The 21,599-nt window shown below is 43.4% G+C and overlaps 1 protein-coding gene across 2 annotated transcripts in view; it reads left to right on the plus strand.

The window, feature by feature from the left end:
- The first annotated feature begins 2,112 nt into the window (after positions 1-2,112).
- CRHR2 (corticotropin releasing hormone receptor 2) overlaps positions 2,113-21,599 on the plus strand; it is a 160,656-nt gene continuing 141,169 nt past the window's right edge. The window contains exons 1-2 of one of the 2 annotated variants that reach the window (XM_074899832.1): positions 2,113-2,315; positions 18,043-18,136. In XM_074899832.1, the coding sequence (XP_074755933.1) occupies positions 2,250-2,315; positions 18,043-18,136 (160 nt within the window). In that variant the 5' untranslated portion in view covers positions 2,113-2,249. Of the gene's footprint in view, positions 2,316-18,042; positions 18,137-18,208; positions 18,318-21,599 lie in introns of those variants that run through there. The other variant, XM_074899834.1, reaches the window with a different exon arrangement.

Here is a 21,599-nt window from a genome sequence, read left to right on the forward strand (position 1 = left end):
GTTTTCTTTTAATAATGAAACAAATGTTGGTGGGCAGCTGACACAGAAGGAAAACCTAGGCAATCTTAAATATTTAAATGCATTCAAACCATTGAATAACCAGAGGAAAAGAGAAAATAACGCTGCTTTATAAAAACTTTTGCCGGTGTGTTAGGAGGATTCCAGGTCCTCTAGGGTATATAAGTGTCTATCTCCTTACTGTGATATTCACACTGTATTAAGTGGGATTCCTGCATGGGATTAGGGATGTAAGCTTCCTTGGAGGTGCTTTAGAGAGGTTTAGAAGCTGTTGGTTTAAGCCTTTCCGAGCAAATAACAAAAAGCAAAATAATTCAGCAAGGCCCCTAAGACCAGGTACTTCTGCTTCTAAGTACAGCTTGCCACGCTTTTGCAGACCCTGAGAAAATTCTGGAACTCTTTCCTCTCTGCCACCATGACATTCAATCAATTTAAAAAAAAAAATAAAAATAAAAAGCCAAGGAGGGTGGTGGAAAGGCAATGTCTCAGGGAGAAGAATGTCTCCTGAAAGGAGACCATTGGCAACAGGTGACTAGGGCAGGTTTTGCCCATTAGAGGTGACAGGCAGTGTATGACACTGCTCCCCCTGGAAATCCAGCAGATGGGTTGGGGAGGAGCAGGTCGTGTCTGCTCCTGGTCCAGAGCTGTGACTGAGACTTGTGTGCCACAGGACATGGCTGAGCTTTTGGGGACAGACCCAGCTGCAGCTGTGGGCAGGTACCAAGTGTGATTCAGCTGGCTTTTCTCTGGGAAGATGGGATGGCGCAGAGGAGAAAGAAGTCCTTTTAGGCTTATTGCTGGCACTGGGAAGACCAGAGCTTGGCCTGATGCCCACAGTTGAACAATACTACAAATGCATCCATTGTGTGGATAGGCCTAGCTGGGTGCAGAAGGCAGGGAGTAATTAGTCTCTATGAGGCACGGGAGCTTATGGGCCCCAATAGGGTCGGGTGTCCAAATCTGACTCCAATTCCCTTAGCACCAACAGCCACCCTAGGACAATTGAGCAGAGGGCCAGAAGCACCCCGGGAAAGTGTGTCAGTGTGCATATAGCATGAAGATATAGACCTTGTTTTGCCTTTGCTTGCATAGGCGTCCAGTCTGGCAAGTACCCATAGATGAGTTTCAAAGAGCGAGTGCACAAGAAACAGCCACACAGGCTGCTTTTGGTAACGAAGGCTTGGTGCTGGGAAGAAAGGGCTTCCCATTGCAGCTAAGGAATAGCAAAGGGGATGTCCCACAGGCTTGGAGATTTAGGCGAAGGTGTGCTGATTAATTTGATGACCAGCAGGCTGGAACTCTTTTGCCTCTGGGGTACCCAGGAAGCCTAGAGACTTGCTCCTCATTATCTTGGAGGTCCTCATTGCACCTAAGAACTGTACATCTAGGAGTGGGGGGTGTCCCCTTACTCCTGGAAGATTCACACTGCACATTGTGTCAGGGAGGCTTCCCCCTTCCTTCTTGAGGCTTGTGCCTGGGCAGTGAGGGAACGCTTTGCTCCTGAAGTTTATGGGCAACAGAGTTAACATTGCACCTAATGCCTGGCGGAGGGAGTGGTGGTGAAGGGATTCTTACTGCTGCTGGAGGATTGTAGGGGGTGTCTGCACTGCACCTAATTTTGGAAAGGGGTACCCATTGAACCTGCAGCCTGGGCAGGGGGAATCCTCTTGGTCCTGGAAACTCTGAGGCAGTGGAATCCCCAATATATGGGGGGGTGGAGGAGGATTCCCGTTATTTCTGGAGGCTTGTCTGGAAGGCGTCCCCATCGCACCCAGCGCTTGGGGAAAGGGATCTCCATTGCATTTAGGGATCGGGAAGGGAGTGACCCCCTTGCTTCTGGAGGCTTGCGGGCAGTGAAGACCCTATTGCACCCAGTGCCTCGTGGAGAGGGGAATCCCTCCTGCATTCACTGCCGAGGGAGAGGAAGGTCCCCTTTGCTTCTGGAGGCTCTGAGGGTCGCGCTCCCCCGGGGCGCCCCCAGCTGCCTCCATCCCCGAGGCATCCTGGGCGGAGGTTGGGCTTGGCTCCCCCGCCCGGCTCCCTCCCTCCCTCCCTCCCGGGGGTTTGCCCTGGGACGCGCCGGCGGCGCTGGGGCTGGCTCCTCGGCGGCGGGCAGGGGTCAAGGGCAGCAGCGGGGGGGGAGATGCCAACGCCAGGGCAGCGCGGAGGCTCCGGCTGAGCGGGCAGAGCCAGCCCCGGGGAGACCACCCCCCCCCAGCCCCGCCAGCCCCATGGCGGGGCGGGCGCCGCAGCGCAGCCTCCCGGCGGCGGCGGCCGCCGCGCTCCTGCTCTTGCCCGTAAGTGCCGAGGCCGGGGAAAGGGTGGCGAGGGGCAGGGAGGGAGGGCGGGGGGGCGGGAGGGAGGGCGCGGGACGCCCCACGACCTCGGGGAACCCGCTCGGTCTGTGAGGGAGCGGGGACTGCGCCCCATCCCTCACAGGTCCCGCCCGCCCCGGGCGCTGAGGGAGCCCGTCCGGCGGCCCTTACCCGCTCCCTCCCTGATGCTCTCCGTCCCCGGGCGCTGAGAGACCCTGTCCGGAGGCCCTTGCCTGCTCCCTCACAGCTCCCGCCCGCCCCCGGGTGCTGAGGGATCCGTCCCGGGGCCTGTGACACGCTCCCTCACAGCTCCCGCCCGTCTCCAGGCGCTGAAACCCCACGGCCGCTCACCTCTGGGTCCGCTCACAGCCCCTGGGCTGAACCATGACCCTTCTTGGCGTCCTCTTCTCTGTGAAACAGCCGCCTCCCTGTCCTCTCTCTTTGACAGAAAAGGTCCAGCACAGGGGCCTCGCTGGGGTCGCAGCTCCCTGCCCCATAGAAAAGGGGTTTTCCAGCCACCGCTCAGTTCAGGGGGGCAGTGAGTGGCCCTGGCTGGTGTCCGTTGTCCCCAGCCTCTCGCCCTGGTGCCTTTTATCCCCAGGCTCTCGTCCTGGTCCCTCACAGCATGTGCTCAGCACCGGTCGCTCTTTTACCGCAGGGATCAGTGAACAGCAATGGCAAAGGGCAAAGCTCGGCCTGCACATCCATCCAAGCGTTCGTTCAAAGTTTCTCTTGAGTGAAATGTAAGAGAGGCTTTTCCTCATGTTCCTTCATCATCACTCATTTCCCCCTGTGTGATGCTGGGATGAGATGGAGATAAGATTGGCCTGTGTAAGACGGGACTTAAAACAGCCTTCCCAGCCCTAAGTCAGACTGACTTCTTTGGTAGCTTGTTTGTTTTAAGTAATAGTTTCAAGCGTGGTAAATCTTACTTGCAAAACAGATGTGAGAGATTAAGCAGGAGGTACACTGATCTTGTGCACAATTTGTAAAGGCTGTTCCCACAGCATTAAAGAAGTGGCAGTGATCCTCCTGAACTGTAGTGTAATTGGCCCATCTTTAACATTTTCCTTGGATAATCTGTTCTATTTTCTTATGGTCTTTTTTTTTTTTTTTTTTTCCCCCCTCTATCTAATTTTTCTAATAAAGAAAGATAGAGGGAAGACAGGTCAGGAAAAGCAACAAGCTCCAAAGCCAAGTAACGATTTAATCTTAAAAGTAGCTTTCTTAGAAGACAGAGAATATTTTCTGAGCTCCACCAATGTCTTTTTTTCCACAGTCAGAGATCAGTGGATGTGGGATCGGAGTGGCATGGGTCTACACACTTGTCTTCAATCCCAAACTAGTTCTTCCTAATCTTTGTTTCTTATCATTTTCCATGCTGTGTTTTCCTCTATTGATTTCTTTTGGTCCATAAAAATATTTCCGTTTATGTTTAGAGAGGGGGAATTCTTACCAGTGAGGTTATCAAAAGTACCTAGGTACTGAGAGCGGCCAGACTAATTCTTTTTCAATGAATCAAAAAATGTCATGCACTTCCTTTGTAGATGTAATCTATGGACAGTTTTCCAGTTCCCCTATAACTTTGCATTTGAATTATTTCTGTAAATTTTGGTAATTACAGTGCTGCTTTAAAACCAAAACAGCTGCCTTGAAAGGAAGAAAAAAAAGGCACAGATTAAGAAACAAAATGTCAAGTTTCTATAAAACGCATTTACTCTGAGAGAAATGGGTACTTTGAGCGTATTCCGAGTGTGCTTATATAGAGGAGATTGTTTGCATGTAGCATACTTGTGTCTGATAGAGACTCGTGTATGCCCACGCGGTACGTGGAAATAATGTGATGGAAGGTGATCTTCAGCCTCAAGTATAGAAGAGCTCTTGTTGCTCCAGTTGTCACAAAAGCAGAGCTTTTACTGTTCTTTTGGGGTGTGTTTTCATCCATGACTGTTGTTGGTAAATCTGTATTTCTGCTTTACAGCTGGATGAAACTTTGCACCAAGAAGCTTAAGAGCAATGTTTTAAAACTTTGGCTCAAATCCAAAGCTCTTAAGTTCCTGTTTAACTTGAAAACACTTGCAAGTTGACTCTAAGTCAATGACTCTATTCACATTTGTGGATTTGAGAAAAGGCATAGCTGCTTGTGGGAGCAGGCCCTTACCCGATTAAGGAAGCTTAAGTTTACACAGCAGCTGAGCAATTGTGTTTTATGGGAACTGCAGGTTTGCAACACTTACAAAACAAGGCGACTTTCTAGTACAGAACTAGTTCTGCCACATGAAAATGCTGGTGCAGATGACCTGTCAGATTTCACAGGGCTGGTCAGCAAAAGTGTGAAGACTTGCACGGCAGGGTCTGAAATTTATGTTCTCTTAAAGGGTTTCTGTGCATATATACACTGGAAAATGCATTTACTTAAATGTGAAAAATGAACGAACAAACAAACCATAAAGCAAAGGCAAATGAATCTTAGGACATTCTGATAGAGACCTTGCTGAGTTCACGTTAATTTGGAGGAGGGGGGATTATTTGACGAAAACAAAAACAAAGCTTGCAATAATTCATATGCTCTCCTGAAGCTGTTGAAACAGCCAGAGCAGTTTGAGTATTTCAGCCAGTGGTGACAAGTTAAATAATATTCCTGGTCTGAGACTGCCAAAATTCAGTCATACTGTGAATTAATGCAGCATAAGCATTTTATCATGAGAAGACTTTCCTGGTGTAGTACTTTGACAGGGTTTAAATTTGTAGCCATCTTGTGGTAATTACTGGATATTTGAAGGAGGTAGTTGTATACAAGGAAGAATGGCTGATGTTGGCTGACTGGTAGTTTTGCCATGAAACATTTCAGTGATATTCATAGCTGCCCTTAGATAGAAAGAAAGCAGCCTTTATAGCTTTTGTTCATATAAGGCATCTGCTTACATATTATTCTGTCAAGACTGGAGGATAAATAATGATCAAGTCCTCTAAACTCTGTGGCCTTCATATTGCAAATGAAAGCGCAGTTGTGCCTGCCCTGCTTCTTGCATGCCTCTGCTGAAGCTGGCGTGCAACGATCTCATTGCAGAGTGTGCACTATCAGGTGCATACATGTTTAGTTGCAGTCTCATAGGCTATGTATCTACTAGTACATTAAGATTGCCAGGACAGTTCTTCAGCCTTCAGGCCAAATGCCAGAGAGCAGCTTCTGCCCATGCTATTAGACTTCTTCAGCTTCTAAAATGGGGAGGTGGTGTGCAAAGTGCCCGTTGAGAATGGTCCGTGGTGCAGCCTAACCCCCAGATCATTCCTGGGAACTGTTTGAGATACTGCTAGATTGCTTGGGGCAAAAATGTAGCCAGGAACCATTCTAAAAATTTAACAGTATAAATGATTAAGTACTTAAAACAGACCTTTGCACTGTTTGATTTATTAGCTCAGATGGAGTATGCTGTATGCTCAGGGCTCACAATGAGTGCCCTAGGGAGGCATTTTTCTCTAAGGCAAACTCCATTGCTTTGAATTCAGTGATCAGCTTTCTTTGTGTTAAAGATTACTGTGGGATCCTGCTGGTGATGTGATGATCTGAGAGGTTCACAATGAGAAAAACAGAGTGGTGGATGATATCAACTATTTAAGGAAGTGTGTTTCTGTTTTCTTTTTATTTTCATTTTGCCCTATATATTAGTAAACCAAAAATTTTAAAAATATTATGTTAGAACCACCACTTGCACATTTCTAGATTTTTTTAGTAGTTCTGCAGATTTTACTTTTGGGGGAGGAGGGGAGGTGAGGAAATGTGGGTGGTAAAAACAGGCTACATACACTGATGAATCTGATCCTTTTTAGTGTATGTCACTTTCAGGTTTGCAGCACTGCAAACCCAAGAAGGAGGCTTTGGGAAAGAGCTGCTTTTACTTTAGATTAAAATTTTATCCAGGAAATTACATTTTTTCAGGAATTTACTTTTCCACTCTGTGTCTGTAAATTGAAACAGATAGATCAAATCTTGATCACCAACCTGTCTTTCTTTCTTTTAACCTATACCACTTTCAATCCCAAATGCAGTCTGCTCTCGCTTAAAGTGCAAGCATTAATTCTTGGAGGTAAAGCCGGAGCTGTCCAGCGAGCCACATGGCACCTCCCTGCCTCCTGTAGATGTGCAATGATATGTATCAAAGCACTGCATAAACATTGTCTTTGCCTCCTTATCTTTCTATTGGTAACAACCAGCCTTGACAACTAAACACTGCCTGCTAGCTTGCTTCATCAAACTATTTCTTTATACAGAATTACTTTCTTTTACTGCTAATCCTTTTTTAATTTTAAATCTCATTAGCTTTGAAAATAGCTGTATCTGATTTGAGCTGGTGAGTGTTGGGTAAAGAGCTTGATGTGGTTAATTTTTTTTTTTCTCTGAAGATTTGGATAGATTTTGCTCTGGCCCTTATTACAAGAGAAGACAAATAGAAACTAGTCATTTACTATTGCAATCAGTCATCTAACAAGCACTGTCCTTCAGATGAATGGCTGCTTGAATTTCATCAATCATGTCCAAATAAGAAGATATAATTTCCAGTTTCTGGTGCCAGTTTGGGGATAACTCTTAGATGCTTCCTGCAGTGCTTTTTGACATATTGCATGTCATGCTTTCATAAGTACTGATCGGTTCCCTGGGTCTGGGATCATTCGGATTTGCTCTCACAAGAGGATGTTCTGCCGGCTCTGCATGGTCTTGACATAGGCTGTGCCATTTAGGAAGTGCTGTGGCAGGGACAGTGTCATTCTGAGAAAGCCAGTTCACAGAGGTGGGTTTCGACATCCTGTCCTGACCTCTGGCTCACAAGTACCTCATTGCTGTGCAAGTGAGCCCACGTTGAGAGTCAGGTGCTGGGACCGTGCTGCTCCTGCCCGTGCACGCCTTGTTGCCCAGATTGACAGCTCTGTTGTGGAGTTAAATGGGTGGAGAACCTGGAAGTTGTCTATCTCTGGGAATGATCAATTAAACGGCATGTGTTTGTAGAGAAACATGGCTTGTTTTCACTAAATAAGAAAGAAAAGCCAATTGATATTTCAAGAGCTGAAAAGTACTTCTTCAACAGAGCTGTAAGAAAATGTAACTAATTAAAGCTCTATAAACTTTTGAGTAATCCTGGCTGAATAACTATCCACTCTGGGTTGTGTATGCCGGGAAAGTAAATAGTGAGCAATGCAGATGGGGATTAAAAAACATTAGCTGTTCTCACTGCAATGCTAAACCCTTGCCCTGGTAATAGTAGCTGAAGTACCAGAGAACTGGAAAGGAGCCACCTGCCTTGGAGGGCTATGGGATAATCTCTCTTGCTGTTACCCAGGTTCCTGGGATGTGGGAGACTTTCTGAATGCTGTTATCTCTGTGCTGCCTTAGTTTTAGGAGTGCTGTCCTCAAGCAGAGGTGGCTTTTCCAGTGGAAAGGAAGGAAGAAAGGAGAAAGGGAATAAAAGGAAGTGTGCTGATGAGTCCAAACAGGTTGCCTGTGGGGCTGCTGGCCAGGCTCTGCTAGCAGGCATCTCAGTGCATAGACTAAAGTATCAATTGCCTTTGAGTGGCAGTAGCAGACTCCCACAGCCCAGACAAAGCTTGGGTTTCAGGACACTCATGCCAGCAGGAGCAGAAAAATGGCCTGTGAGCCAGCACCAGTGGCTGTACTTTATAGTGTAGCCATCACAGGCATAACCTCTCTGCTTTCTCAGTTCCAGTCCCCAGGGCTACTTAGACGAGTGCTGTGTTCCTGCTGTTTCCTTGTTTTGAGGGTGAGGATGTCCAGGGGCCAGTCTGCTCCTTCTGTTATCGATTGACTCTTTCAAAGCAGAGAGGAAGGCCAGGGTTATCCCTCTGACTGACAAGAATGATGTTTCAGGGCACATAACAGGATTTTGACTAGGTGAGCTCCAAATCAGAGGATCTTTCTTCATCCTGCCTCATGTCCTGTCTTCTGGGAGATCAACTATTTAGTCCATCTTGAACTTGGGAGACCTTCCTAGGTGTAACAAACCACTACTTTCTCAAAACAAGTGTCTTTTCATGAAACAAGTGTCTTTTTATTAATATTTTAAAATCTTGGCAGACTTTCAGTATTTTTTTTGGACACACAAAAAAAAAAAACTAAAAAGAAAATTCTATCTTTAAATATTAAAATATTTTTAAATACCTTTTCATAGTATTTGGCATATTTTAATTATGATTATGCAAACAGAGTCCAAAATATTAGAAACATGAGTGAAAAAAATCTCAAAGCCTTTGCATTGCTGATTATTGTTCAAGATACAGTCTGTAAACTGTTAATTACAGCATTGCCAATAGAAAGGGTTTGGGACCAACTGTTATCTATTATACTCTTTACCATAGCGCTATATGTCCTAGAATCAAGGAGTGAAAAACTAATTTATGTGGGAAGGAAGTGCTAGAGCTCTCTTGTCCAACCTCCTTCTTAAAGCAGGACTCATTCCAAAATGAGGTCATGTTGCTCAGGGCCTCATACAGTACAGTTGTGAAAATCTTCAAAGGTGGAGATTTCACAACATTTCTGAACCTCTTTTCATGAAATCTCTGCACCTCTTTTCCAATGCTCAGACTCTGTTAGGGTGCATAATTTTTTCTACATGTCCTGTGAGATTTTCCCTTACTTCAACTTGTGAATGATATGGGCCTCTTGTCCTTTTGCTGTCAACTTCTGACAATCACAGAATCATAGACTGGTTTGAGTTGGAAGGGACCTTAAAAATCACTAGTTCCAACCCCCCTGCCATGGGCAGGGACACCTTCCACTAGCCCAGGTTGCTCAAAGCCCCGTCCAACCTGGCCTGAACACTGCCAGGGAGGGGGCAGCCTCAGCTTCTCTGGGCAACCTGTTCCAGTGTCTCACCACCCTCACAGGAAATAAATTCTTCCTTATAGCTATCTGCCCTCTTTCAGTTTAAAACTGTTACCCCTCATCCTATCCCTATACTCCTTGATAAAGAGTCCCTCCCCATCTCTCCTGTAGCCCCCTTTAAGTACTGGAAGGCCGCTATAAGGTCTTCCCAGAGCCTTCTCTTCTCCAGGCTGAACAACCCCAACTCTCTCAGCCTGTCCTCACAGAGGAGGTGCTCCAGCCCCCTGATCATCTTCGTGGCTTTCTCTGCACTCCCTCTAGCATGTCCATGTCATTCTGATGTTGGGGGCCCCAAAGGTGGACACAGTACTCCTGGTGGGGTCCCAACAGAGCAGAGCAGAGGGGAAAAATCACCTCCCTTGACCTGCTGGCCACACTTCTATTGATGCAGCCCAGGATATGGTTGGCTTTCTGGGCTGTGAGCTCACATTGCTGGATAATAGTTTTCTATTCACTAATATCCCCAAGTCCTTCTCCTCAGGTCTGCTCTCAGTCCATCCATCCCTCAGCCTGTGCTTGAGATTGCCCTGACCCATGTGCAGGACCTTGCACTTGGCCTTGTTGAACTTCATGAGGTTTGCACAGACCCACCTCTCAAGCCTGTCCAGGTCCCTTTGGATGTCCCATCCCTTCCCTCCAGCGTGTTGACCGCACCACACAGCTTGGTGTCATCTGCAAACTTGTGGAGGGTGCACTCAATCCCACTGTCCATGTCACCAACAAGTATGTTAAACAGCACTGACCCCTGAGAAATGTCACTCGTCACTGCTCTCCATTTAGATATTGAGCCATTGACCACAACTCTGAGTGCAACTATTGAGCCAATTCCTTATCAACAGAGCAGTCCATCCATCAAATCCACTTAGAGACAAGGATGTTGTTCAGGCCAACATCCAATGCCTTGCATGTGTCCAGGTAGATGACATCCATTGCTCTTCCCCTATCTAACAGCACTGTAACCCTGTCATAGAAGATCACCCAATTTGTTGAGCACGATTTGCCCTTAGTAAAGCCATGTTGGCTGTCACTAGTCACATCCTTAATTTATATGTGCTCTAGCATAGTTTCCAGGAGGATCCACTCCAATGATCTTGCCAGGCACAGAGGTAAGAGTTACTGGCCTGTAGTTCCTCGGGTCTTCCTTTTATCGTTTTTTTAAAATGGAGGTTATATTTCTCCTTGTCCAGTCAGAAGGGTCTGACTCCTCTGTAATTCCCCTTCAGATAATGAAATACTGTTGTTAGACCTTCTCTTTCCAGTCTTGGAGTTAAATTTCACTGCGATATGTGCTTTTCAAATACTAAAGGTGAGCTCCAGCCCAAGAATTAGCAGTTTAATAAAGAAGCAATGGATGGAGAAAAAGAGAATTAAAAATGAGCCAGTGAGGTGACACTGGTCATCAGCAGTGAACTGTCATGAAGTCTTGAGTCAAAGGAACACTTTATGGTGGACACAAGGTACGACTGTCAACATTCCATGGACAGTGAGAGCATGTATCACTCACTGATTAAAGTCTTGATCCAGAATGGGAACTGAGTTTTGACCTTTTTTAGGTGGGAGCATGGTGTCAGAGACCTGAAGAATCAAGAGTAGGAGCTAACATTTGATGAGTGAGAATTGGGAGAGCCTGTGAAGGGAGGCCTTGAAGTGTAGTGGCACCGTGATAACTATGGATGAGTGAATCATCTTTGCAGAGACTAATCAGGTAGATAACAGTTTGCCTGGGAGAGGTAGCTGAGATACTGGCATTCATTTTGGTAAATGTGACTTTTAATCTTGAGCTACTCCGGATTCCCTGTGTAGTTTGTTTCCAGTGCATGTCACCTTGTCCTAGACTACATGTTTAAAGCAGAAGTGATGGATTGTTCCTTGACAATGCTTCCTTCTGCCACTTAGTTCAGGGAGACTAAAGCAACACCTGCTGAAATAGTTTGAGTGAGGTGAATCACATTTGAGCTGCTGAGGCAATTCATAGTAATGTGAATTGGGTGGAATGAGTTGTAAAGAATTAGTCATAGGTTTGGTGTGAAGGCCTAGGGAAAGGGCAGACATGAAGGCAGGAGTGCTGTGAAGGGCTTGCTCCCTTTCCAGGTTCTGTATATGATATTCACAGATATGGGGAATGAAGAGCAAAACTCTTCAAGGATGTGGAATTGAAAAATCTTTCCATTAAACAATTCTATTTGAAGACAGCTGTAGCCTATGATTCAAATGCTATTTTGTTCCTTTTTAATATCTCATCTTGCTTTGGAAGGGCATGGAGACTTGGTTGGACAAGTCCAGCTCACGGGTGGCCATAAACAGTTTTGGTTTGTATGCTGTGACTCAGAAAAGCACTTAGCACATGCATGGTTTTCAGTGGATCAACCTCCCCTCTACTCTCTTATTCAGCAGAGCATGTAGGCAGATGCTTAATGAAGGCAGATCTCCAAGTTTCAAAGACAACAGTGAAGTTCAGTGGTGGGCTCAGTGTAACAGATGCTTGATGGTTTTTTATGTATTTCTGAATAAAGATGAATTTAATTTCATGCTTAGAACTGAGCAGGTGATTAGTTGCTTTATTGAACTGAGGTCCTACTTCCCATTCCATGTGCACTTAGAATTCTTTTTCTCCAGACTTCCTGGAAGAGCTGCAGAATACATGTTGGCCTCTAAGATCATAGAACAATGTCTCCTGGATCATTTGGGGTTCACTAGCTGGTAGCACTATTTTATCTAGCTGCTTGAATTAACTTAGAGACAGGTAATGACAGGGAGTTGAAAGAGCTGAAGGATGACTCAAAAAGGAGACTGTTTTACCTGAACTGTCCTAGCAGTCTTTCCTTTTACTGTAACATCAACAGACTCAGGTTGCAGGTTCCTGTGAAAACTTGTCTTTAGACCTTCTATCACAAATGGAAATTATTTTTGTGATGAAGCAGAGCCAAATGATTGTATACTGCCAAGTGCCACTGCACTAGCAAAGTTAAGTTACTGAGCTGAGAAAGGCCAAAGATATTTTGAAGCAGAGAACTGACATTTTTGATTCTTCAACAACCGAAGTATTTCCACTCCGCTGCCCCTCTTAGCACCATCCTTTAATAAGCATCTCATTTCGTGTATCTTGTGTATGAAGTAGCCACATGACACAATATAAATCCATCCTGGCCACAGAAAAGACTACCTTCTCCTCCTCTCCTAGGCTGTTCTCTGGTTTTCTCCTTAAGCACCATTCTTCTCTCTCCCGGTTGTGATTATTCCTTCAAGTGATCAGTAGTCAGCCAATATTCTGGCTCTCCTCATTCTCTCCAATGTATTGCCATCTCTTGTTAGAGAGAAAGAGCTGCTCAGATGAATGTTGGCATTTGTTATAAGTGCATTCCACTGAATACCTGGTGTTTTTCCCAAAGCATCTGTTTTCACGCCCAAATACTGGTGATGACAGGAATCGCTGTAAAACTTGCCAGATGCCTGCCTGCCCTGGAAACTCCCAAGCTGTGTTCAGAGTACAGGTTTTGTCAAGAAGTGTGGGATTTGATTTCATTTTCTGCATCGAGCTCTTTCACTAATTATATTTTTGTGGTGAAGTTAGATGCATGTGTTTCACTAAACTGAGCTTCTGTGGACACAAACTAACACTTTTTGCACTTAATTGGACCACTGCCCTGAGTCAGTCCTTACCAAACATTCAAGTGAACACTCAACCTCATCATCTCATTGTAGAAAGGGTGTATTTGGAGAATTTAACTTAATAAGGTTACCTTTGAGCCAGGAGTATTTCTCTAATTAATTTATTTGAATGGTCTAATTGAAGAAGTAAAAATTAAATACAGGTTTTCTTTTTGTTTTGTTTTGTTTTGTTCTGGGGCACAACTACAATGTAGCAGCTTTCTGTCTGCTGAAAGCAATTTCACTGTACTGTTGACATTGAAAGGAGGTAGATTTTAAGGCCTCAGCACTCCCAGATGTTTTACAGAAACCCCTGGCAGGAGGTGCAGCAGGAGTCTTAACAACAGTGCTGCTTCACGGAAATGAAGGGTAGGAATAAGTATCCTCCTGACATGATCCATGCCATTACCATAGATGTCTACTCAGGAGGGGAAAGTGCTTTGACTTTTTAAGGAGCATAGATAGCTAGTTTAGACTTAGACTTCATCTTTGTGTTGCAATGGAGACATGAGATGAATCCTTCTCATGTCAGCTGTGGACTGAGCACGTTCTGTGGTTGATAACCACAAAATTGTTTGGTGGTGGAAGGTCACTTCATTGTGCTCAGTAAAAGAAAGAAAACAGTAGTACTCCAGATAATTTTGTAAGATGGTGATATGTTCCTGTCTTCTGCAGCCATCACCTCTAAGAATGTTTTTTACCTTCCTTTTTGTATGTAGTGTCTAAAGAAAATTTAGAAAGGATTAATCTAAGTTACTCTCTCTTTATAGTGGGTGAGACTCAGCTAGTGCCGTCAGTGAAGGTCAGGGAATGATTCATTTAATCTTAAAGATTTAAAATATGACAGATGAACTGCACCTGAAAAATTATCTTCCTGAATTGCAAGGGAATCCCGGGGTGATCAGCTCAGCTGTTGCTTTCTCTATTTTGAAGCCTGAGCCAGTTGAGATAAATCCCACTGCTTTTCTGTGCCTGGCTTTCTGATGAGATGCTATTATAGTTCCATGGGATGAATTTCTCTAGGACCTCATAAGTACTAGATACTACTTTTTTTTTTTTAAATGGAGAGTTTTTGCACTGTTACTTTGACACTATTGCCTCAGATGTCAACACCTCTGCTTTTGTTCAGTGTGCCACCAACAGATGTTTTACAGGGAGGCATAACAGCTTTTTCTAAAAAGCTGGCTTTTATTAGATAGCTAGAATATGGTATCTGGGAATTCTTATGTGAGAATGGGAGAGTGGAGTGTATGCATCTGTCTGTGTTTGGCAGCATTCACTGCCTCCAAGCTTACCTCCCCCATCTTGGCCACAAATATTGCACTATCATGTGTCATTCTTTTCCACTTCATCTCTTTCCTTCAGTTTTCAGTCATGCTGACTTCATCTGCTCTGTTGCTTCTTATTGCTAGATTTTAAATTTACAAGGTCCTGTCCATTGTATCTCTGCAGTAGCCTCATGCCTATATTGACAGTTTTGAATCCTGTTCATAGCTGGGAGGGTTGTTTATATTACTGTAGCCATTTCTTACATGTTTGAGCAAAGAAAACAACCTCTCCAATGCAGGTGAATTACAGTACTAGCGTTCCTTTGTTTTATATCTATCTATCTATCTATCTATCTATCTATCTATCTATCTATCTATCTCACTAGTGGAATACAATAATCTTTCAAACCAGGACTCTATGTTAATTCTTTTTAAAATTAAGTTACAAGTCCTGTCTAATCTATGTGAAATAATCACAAATTCTCGTAGGAACTGAGAGGAGGCAACACTATGATGGGTCAGATATCTCTCTGTGCCCAGAGCTCTCCATATGGATCCACTGAGACATGTTACATATATCATATAATGTTGCATATGTGGTTTTTATGACTTCATGTTAGCGATTTTGGAGAGTACTCTCATGGCAAAGAACAAATTCTGCATAAATAAATATTTGCAAGATTGGAGCCCTTCCATTTGCAGAGGACACACTATTATTAGTGTCTTGCAACTTCTAACAACATAATGTAGCAATATGTTACTCTCTCTTAGGTTGTTGCCCTTTACATCTACCCTTCCCATATCTAGAGGTGATCTTATGGTGAGTTCCTCTGATTGTGCCAAGTAGTTGCATGCCCTCTGACAGAGATATGGATTAATGAAGAGCAGTGATCATGGCCAAGGGGAAAGGTCTAATGAAATGAGACCATGAGAGACACAGACAGTGACGCACTAAAACAATTAATCCTCGCCTTTTCTCAAAGTCTTCTCGAATGCGAACAGAAATTTGACCAAAGGCTCCATATATTTTTCTGAAGAGTCAGAACAGGCCTGCAGACTATTAGTTGATGCCCCTTCTTTAGAAAGTAAAGGACTCCTTTTCACCTTAATCTCTGCCTCAGTGCATTACTTTGATTGATCATAAATGTCTGCAAACAAGTTAGTATAAACATTTCTGTGCATGTTTCAAGTAAATGTGCAAGACAGCATAGAACTGAATTGGTGGGAAGAGGTCGTGGAATAGTAGCTGTCTTAAGAGAAATGCAGTTTGAGTAAAGTAATGCATTAGTTACTCAAAGCAACTAATATTTCAAAATATATGCACAGTCACAGGCCTGATTATTTATCTTTAGAATTCTACATTACTTTAATGTTTCTCTTTTTTTGATTTATTTTTAAGAGGGTTTTTTGGGTTTGTCTGCTTTAAATATGATTTTTAAAAAGTGTCACACACAAAAAAAGCTTTTAACTGTGGTTAGTGGAGAGAAAATGAAAGCAAAAGTAACATAATATGTGGAAGGCACTTTTCCCTCTAGCCAAATGAACCTAAGCTGACCCTAAAGCAAATGTGACATTTAACCTTTCTGTTCCTACACATGCTGTGCTGAGCCTGACCTCTTGTCTGTTCTTTCCCATCATCTTACGAAGCAGACAGCTGAACATGCAGTGTATTTACAGTACATGGACATGTCTCAAGTTTCTTCTTTGAAGTGAGACAGTGCTTTGGCCTGTGAGGTAGCAGAGGGGCAGAAGGATAGAAAGGAAGAAATGCCTCTGCTATGTCAACTCACGTGACTGGGTCTGATATGAGGCATGACCACTACAGAGTCTGCTTTCTGGCAGGCTCAGCTGGAGTTCTGTGCCTTGTAAGATGGCACCTGCCCTGGCTGCAGAACAGAGCCATTGCCTTTCCCTATCTCCTTGACCTGACCATGCATGGTCACTACCCTGGAAGACTTTGCTATAGGAGGCAGGAGTTGGAGTCTGCCTGGTGGAGAAGCAGCAGCTTCATGGTGTTATTTGGAAAGAATGAAATCTAAGAAAGGCTTGTTTGGATTTCAAGACCTCCTATTTTGTAAAATAACAGCAAAGTGAGAAATAGATAGAAATAGTATTGTACAAAGAACCATCATTACTGATGAATTCTATTGTCATGATCATTTACTCCACTTCTTATTAAATGTGAAGGAATTCAGAGGCATAAAAAGGGTTCTGAAATCACTTAACACATCTTAAAGCACTGAAATGTAACGTTAGCTTTCAAAGAGTATGACCATTTCCCTGAGTAAAAGCTGCCTGTATTATGTTAGAGTCATTCTGCGTAAATAGAAAAGCAAAGACATTTCGTGTGTTACCACACCTTTATAGCCCCTCAGAAATAGTCAGGAAGAATTTGTTTTGTAGTTTGAAAATGCAAGTTTCTGTCACTGATGTGTCACTCCTAAATTATCTCACCACATTTAGTTCTGCCTTTCTTAAAGGGCTTTTCAAGAGCTTCTCTTGCTCCAAGCAGTAACCCAACTCAGCTGTACATTGAGATGCACACTTCTGTGGGCTTCCCTCCTCAGTCTGCAGTGGGCACTTCAGTAATTTCATTTCTGAGTGCGAAAATGACAACCTGTTCCTTGGATTCAACTCTAAATATACATTTCCTAAAATTTACTTGGGGACATACTATCATCCTGTACTGAACCTGCAGTTTTCTTGAAGTGCCCATGATGTTACTGCTCTCTTTCTCACCTCTGTGGAGGGCTCAGCACTCTGAATTCTGATGGCCAGAAACTCATGTCTTTTTTAATGGTTAAAAAGAGCCAAGGATCACAGAATCATGGAATCATCTAGGTTGGAAAAGACCTTGAATATCATCCAGTCCAACCATTAACCTAACATTGACAGCTCTCAACCACACCATATCTCTCAGCGCTGTGTCAGCCCAACTCTTAAACACCTCCAGGGATGAGGACTCCACTGCCTCCCTGGGCAGCCCATTCCAATGCCTAACAACCCCTTCTGTAAAGAAATACTTCCTGACATCCAGTCTAAAACTTCCCTGTCACAATTTGAGGCCATTCTCTCTTGTCCTGTCGCTTATTACTGCGTTAAAGAGACTCATCCCCAGCTCTCTGCAACCTCCTTTCAGGTAGCTGTAGAGGGCAATGAGGTCTCCCCTCAGCCTCCTCTTCTCCAGACTAAACACCCCCAGTTCCCTCAGCCGCTCCCCGTACGACCTGTGCTCCAGACCCTGCACCAGCTTCGTTGCCCTTCTCTGGACACGCTCGAGTCATTCAATGTCCTTTTTGTAGTGAGGGGCCCAAAACTGAACACAGGAATTGAGGTGAAGCCTCACCAGTGCCGAGTACAGATCCCTTCCCTGTCCCTGCTGGCCACACTATTTCTGATGCGAGCCAGGATACCATTGGCCTTCTTGGCCACCTGGGCACACTGCTGGCTTATGTTCAGCCGGCTTAAAACATTCACACTGCCGGTTCATGTTCAGCCGATCGCCTTACAGGGATGCCAACTTTTCCTATACAGTCACACATGATCCTTAATGGGATGTGATTAATCTTCTTTATTTTAGGCATCTACTTTTAGGTGAAATTAATTGTGTCCTGACCTTTGTTAATGCTGTTGACTAGCTCCCACACAAAGAGGTCCAGAATAGGTGGATGTATCATTTTTAGATGCCTACATTTAGTCAAATGAATGCCACCTGATGTCATGGAGCTAAGCACAAATCTTTTCTGTCAGGAGGGGATGTCTGTACCTGAACCAGTTATGAATGGGAACCGCTGTGAAGATGCTGGGGATTATCATACTCATGAATGAAAAAAATCTATTATGTGCTGCTGCTTTACAGTTTGATTTGGTTTGTTTCTGTTTCTGTCGGTTCTTTCAGATAGTTCTCCACTGTGAATCTTCTGTGAACCTGCCCTTGTCTGTTCTGCTAGAAAAGTACTGTGAAGCTTTGTCAGCCCGCACCAATGTCACAGGTATTTATTTCTCCATTTCTTGTTGGCTTCTTGTTCCTGTAGGATCTGTTTTCAGAGTGACCTTGCTCCAGGAACATCTTTTCCTGCTGAGATAAACAGTGCTTCCAACCTTGGGTTTTCATTGGCAACAATGTACAGTGGTGTGACATGGAAAGAAAACTTCAGTTGGAAAGAGCTTCAGGTGAACTAATAATGACAGCCCATATTTAATCTGTTAAACTGACTATACTCACCGACTGATGTGATAGTTAAAGTGTCTGTATTCAGACTTGTTGGGAAAGACTGACTGCATTTCTCTAAGTGCAGCATGGGGCATCCTGGCTGGGTAGGCGAAGACATGTAGATGGGCTAGTAAAATACAGTCCTTGTGTGGCATTCACTGTAGAAAGTGAGGTGCTCTGACCAGACTGACAGCTCATATAAATTAGGGATGAACTTTGGATCATTTCAGCCACATCAATGGAGTATTTATCATGAAAAGCACCAGTTGTCCAAATCAGAACATGGTACATACGTTTAACCACAAAACTTTACCATTTCTGGTTCCTGATCCCACCATCAAGTCTCCAAAACCTGACTCTATTTGGGTTAGGACAGAAGATTTTTCTGGCAAAGACGGCACTTAGCGGCCCTGTCAGTGGAATAAAGGGAATATCACATACTCTCTCGAGAGCTAAGGCCAGACAGCAGGAAGGAGTAGGGGGAATATGGTGCCTTCACTTTCCTCATACCAGTTTTTGAAAGCAGAGTAAAGCACTGTGATTCTTGTGCTTGATTCTTGGCTAAAATGCACCACCATAAAAATGATACTGTAAAAGATGTGAAACTGGATCCAGCTTTGCTTCAGAAGTGGGAGAAGCACACTCAGAGACACTCCCCTGTGGCATGACTGAGGGAGGTATGTTTCAAGGAGTAATGCTACTGGGGGAAAAAGTAAGTTTGTTTCTTTTTCCTTCTCTTCCCCCCTGGTAAACCTTCATGGAGGGAAGAGATTAAAATATCTTGCAATAATGTAGATATTATCATTCAGCCAGTTCTCCAGCCCTGAGAAATGACAAAGGAAATGAGGCTCAATGAAGAAAAGATCATTCTGTATCAGATCAATTGTGTTTTACTCTGACTAGCAATTCCTTAAGGACAATGAGATGATCTAGATAATCAGATCAGACTGAAATCTGAAAGTTGTGTTGCCTTAACTGTCTCTTAATTTGCATATAAATGGGTGTGTTGACCTGTAAGATGAATCTAGTCTGAGCTCTGCCATTGTGTTCCTGGGAGCAACTCTGCCTCGTGTGGCATATTAGCTTGTATAAATTTTAATGACCATCTATTCTATTCTGTAGCTGAAATCAAAGGAAAGATGAGGTTTTGTGAAACCTTCCATCATTTTGGCCCTTTCTTTCAGGTGTTCTTTGCCTTTTGAATATTTTTGTAAATATTTCTGTAAAACTTGCCATTAATTCATATTGTATTTTTCTTTGTCCAGAACTTCTATTGCAAAAGATTAAATTTCACACCAGGCTGTCTTAGAAGTTGGCAAATAATTTACTTCTCAACTGTTGACAAAAAATAATTTTCTGAGCTATGTGCATGATGCATGAATACAGGGTATCTTCGCAGGCTGAGTGCAACTACTGTAATAGCATTTTAATATGAAAAGGGAAGAGAGAAGTCAAAGAAGCCTCTCTTCTATTGTACTGTCATTGTAAGGTATCACTGATCAAAAAGGTGAAGTGCTGCTCTGAAACTAAAGAAACTTGTTATATAGAGACACTCCAACACTCAGCTTTGCTTGAACATACCTTTTCATGATGCTTGTGACTGTAGCCCTTTCTGCAGCATGCTTCAAAATCCTGTGTACCTGTACTCTGCTTTGAGCATGGGCTTATATATATAGTAAAACCCTAAGCTGCTTCATCTTCAGCCTGGTTGGACATAAGTCCAGACTCAGGCATAAGCATGAAGTGAACTTTGGGACATGCTAGGGACAAAAGTTCACTTTTTTGTTTAGCATGGGCTGATGTACTTTTTTCAATGATGTGGTGGATCATCAACATGGTGCTTCTAACCACTACATGTTCCTTTTGTCTTCCATGACAATTGCAGGATCTTCAAAATGGTCTGGAATATTCAGCTATGGTACTTCTCATTAAAAAGGGAGGTCTGCAATCTAGTGACCTCCTCTTCATAGTCAGTAAAGTTCTGGTACAGTTAAAGTCCAAAGCATGATTTCATCCTAAACTAGGATCTAAAATGGAGCAGAAATGAAATGCTTTTTCTTTAAAAGGATCCAAAGATAACAAGCTCCTGGAACTCAGTCTACTCTCATTTTTTTATGTCCAAAATTAGGTGAACTGTGTTCATCTTTCATTTTGAACCCTCATACCAATAAGGATGTATCACACTGAAACATTGCCATGCTCCATTCAGCAGCATGGATGTATAGAACCAGACCGTAGAGTCTGCAATGTCTGAGTCTTTTCTCTGGCTCACATTCTTTGACACAGTGCTGATAGCATCTTTTAGAGCAGGAAAAAAGTCAACAAGAAACCTCCAAGGAGAGCCATATTGAAAAATCTTTATTTATAGCTGGAAGAACAGTAAACTTTAAAGTTTTGTAATTGGTTATCTTCCTTGTCTCATTTCCAGAATATGCTCTTAATTAGTCCAATATGTTAATTTCCTCCCCCTATAATTACTAACTTCACCCCCTGAATATGTTCACACTAAGTATCCCAAACAGATGGCATAAAATGCTTTTGAGAATTTCGTGTATGTGTAATTTCACTGAATTGCTGAGTGAATGACATCGTAAATTCAGTCTGAAGTGATTTAAACCAAGCAATACTTTTTCAGAGATGGAAGGCAATATAATTCACTCTCTCATTTGGGCACTGTTTCCTTGAAAAATCCCTGGATGACATTTCATAATTGCTTGGGTGCAGCTTTTGAGCTTGATGGGAATGTGTGTATTTTATTTGTGGACCTGAAGAATAATTTTATTTATTTATTACTTTGCTTTCATATTTAAGAGTAATTGGTTGAAATGGCAGAATTTTTCTGTAGTGACTTATAGGAAGATGCTCCTGATGTTGTAATCTTCTGACATGTTTGGCTAGAATACCAGTAATATCTAGGATGACCAGATGACTATAAGTCTATATATTTGTATGAGAAGTGCAGCGAGTTATAGCTTGAATTTTTATAGGAACTCAGAGGAAGTGAGTCTTCAGTTCACACTGATATTTCATGGATTTTGTCATGCTTCCCTTCACATCCTTTGATTTTCCCGTCATATGTGTTTCCATTAGAGACTACAGGTCTTGACTTACATCTGATACTACTTTTCATCCCCCTTTTTCATCCATTGACATGTTTGACCACACAATCTTTAAGACCTTGTTAAAAGATGATTCATCTGAAAGCAGGAATTTTGTCCAAAAACTAAACCAGAAGGTGGGTG

Source organism: Athene noctua, chromosome 2 (assembly GCF_965140245.1).
Source record: "Athene noctua chromosome 2, bAthNoc1.hap1.1, whole genome shotgun sequence".
Lineage (NCBI taxonomy): Eukaryota > Metazoa > Chordata > Aves > Strigiformes > Strigidae > Athene > Athene noctua.